The sequence below is a fragment of the Piliocolobus tephrosceles genome, chromosome 12 (assembly GCF_002776525.5).
Source record: "Piliocolobus tephrosceles isolate RC106 chromosome 12, ASM277652v3, whole genome shotgun sequence".
Lineage (NCBI taxonomy): Eukaryota > Metazoa > Chordata > Mammalia > Primates > Cercopithecidae > Piliocolobus > Piliocolobus tephrosceles.
The window spans coordinates 19,905,342-19,906,656 of record NC_045445.1 but is presented as its reverse complement, the minus strand read 5'-3'; the positions used below and the strand labels follow the sequence as shown (position 1 = coordinate 19,906,656).

General features: G+C 32.2%; 1 protein-coding gene across 1 annotated transcript in view; it reads left to right on the top strand.

Moving 5' to 3' along the window:
- The window catches only part of HPRT1 (hypoxanthine phosphoribosyltransferase 1), a 41,817-nt gene extending 41,029 nt beyond the window's left edge, over positions 1 to 788 (top strand). The window contains exon 9 of the mRNA XM_023198853.1: positions 151 to 788. Coding sequence (XP_023054621.1) covers positions 151 to 198 — 48 coding nt within the window. The 3' untranslated portion in view covers positions 199 to 788. The remainder of the gene's footprint in view (positions 1 to 150) is intronic.
- Positions 789 to 1,315: the final 527 nt, after the last annotated feature.

Below are 1,315 nucleotides of genomic sequence, written 5' to 3'. Positions count from 1 at the left end.
AAAGTTACTGGTCTAAAATATAGTAGTACTATCTCTGTTTGTTTAGTAAGAACCCTGCCAACTAATAGTGTTCTTATATGTAAAATGCTGTTCTTGCCTTTCATTTCAGAATATACTTTTTAAATGTGAATTTCTGGATTTTTTTTATAGCATGTTTGTGTCATTAGTGAAACTGGAAAAGCAAAATACAAAGCCTAAGATGAGAGTTCAAGTTGAGTTTGGAAACATCTGGAGTCCTATTGACATCGCCAGTAAAATTATCAATGTTCTAGTTCTGTGGCCATCTGCTTAGTAGAGCTTTTTGCATGTATCTTCTAAGAATTTTATCTGTTTTGTGCTTTAGAAATGTCAGTTGCTGCATTCCTAAACTGTTTATTTGCACTATGAGCCTATAGACTATCAGTTCCCTTTGGGTGGATTGTTGTTTAACTTGTAAATGAAAAAATTCTCTTAAACCACACCACTATTGAGTGAAACATTGAACTCGTATCTGTAAGAAATAAAGAGAGGATATATTAGTTTTTTAATTGGTATTTTAATTTTTATATATGCAGGAAAGAACAGAAGTGATTGAATATTGTTAATTATACCACCATGTGTTTAGAAAAGTAAGAAGCAGTCAATTTTCACATCAAAGACAGCATCTAAGAAGTTCTGTTCTGTCCTGGAATTATTTTAGTAGTGTTTCAGTAGTGTTGACTGTATTTTCCAACTTGTTCAGATTATTACCAGTGAATCTTTGTCAGCAGTTCCTTTTAAATGCAAATCAATAAATTCCCAAAAATTTACCGCTTTATGGATTCTTCAATTTAAAAATCCTTAAAATAAGGTCTGTCTCTTTAAAAAAAAAAAAGCTATGCATAGTTATCATTTCTCTACAAATTAACCTAGTATAGTTTTCTGTTGGTTCCATTTTCCATGTTTGTTAAGTTTTAGTAGCTAAATTGTAATCTTAATGATTATGTAGTAGAATGGGTTGGTGGAGCTACAAAAATTCCTAGCTACTTTGGAGACATTAAATTTCAGACACATGGTACACTTTATATTACATTTTACTATGCCAAAATAACACAGCTTTCTTTTGGAATTCTGTTCAGTTTTGCAGATTGTAATCTCAGCTACATCTCAACAGATTGTTCTCAGATATGTCGTATCACCTTCTTTGTGTAGATAGTGCTTTATTGACCAAGAACAATGACAACAACACCTTTTGTTTTCTGGGAGCAGGAGAAAAGTTTTAAGCCAAAACTCTTAAATGCATATCTGCTCCATGTGAGGTATGAACTAGCAACCTTATGAGCCATCTAGCTTACAC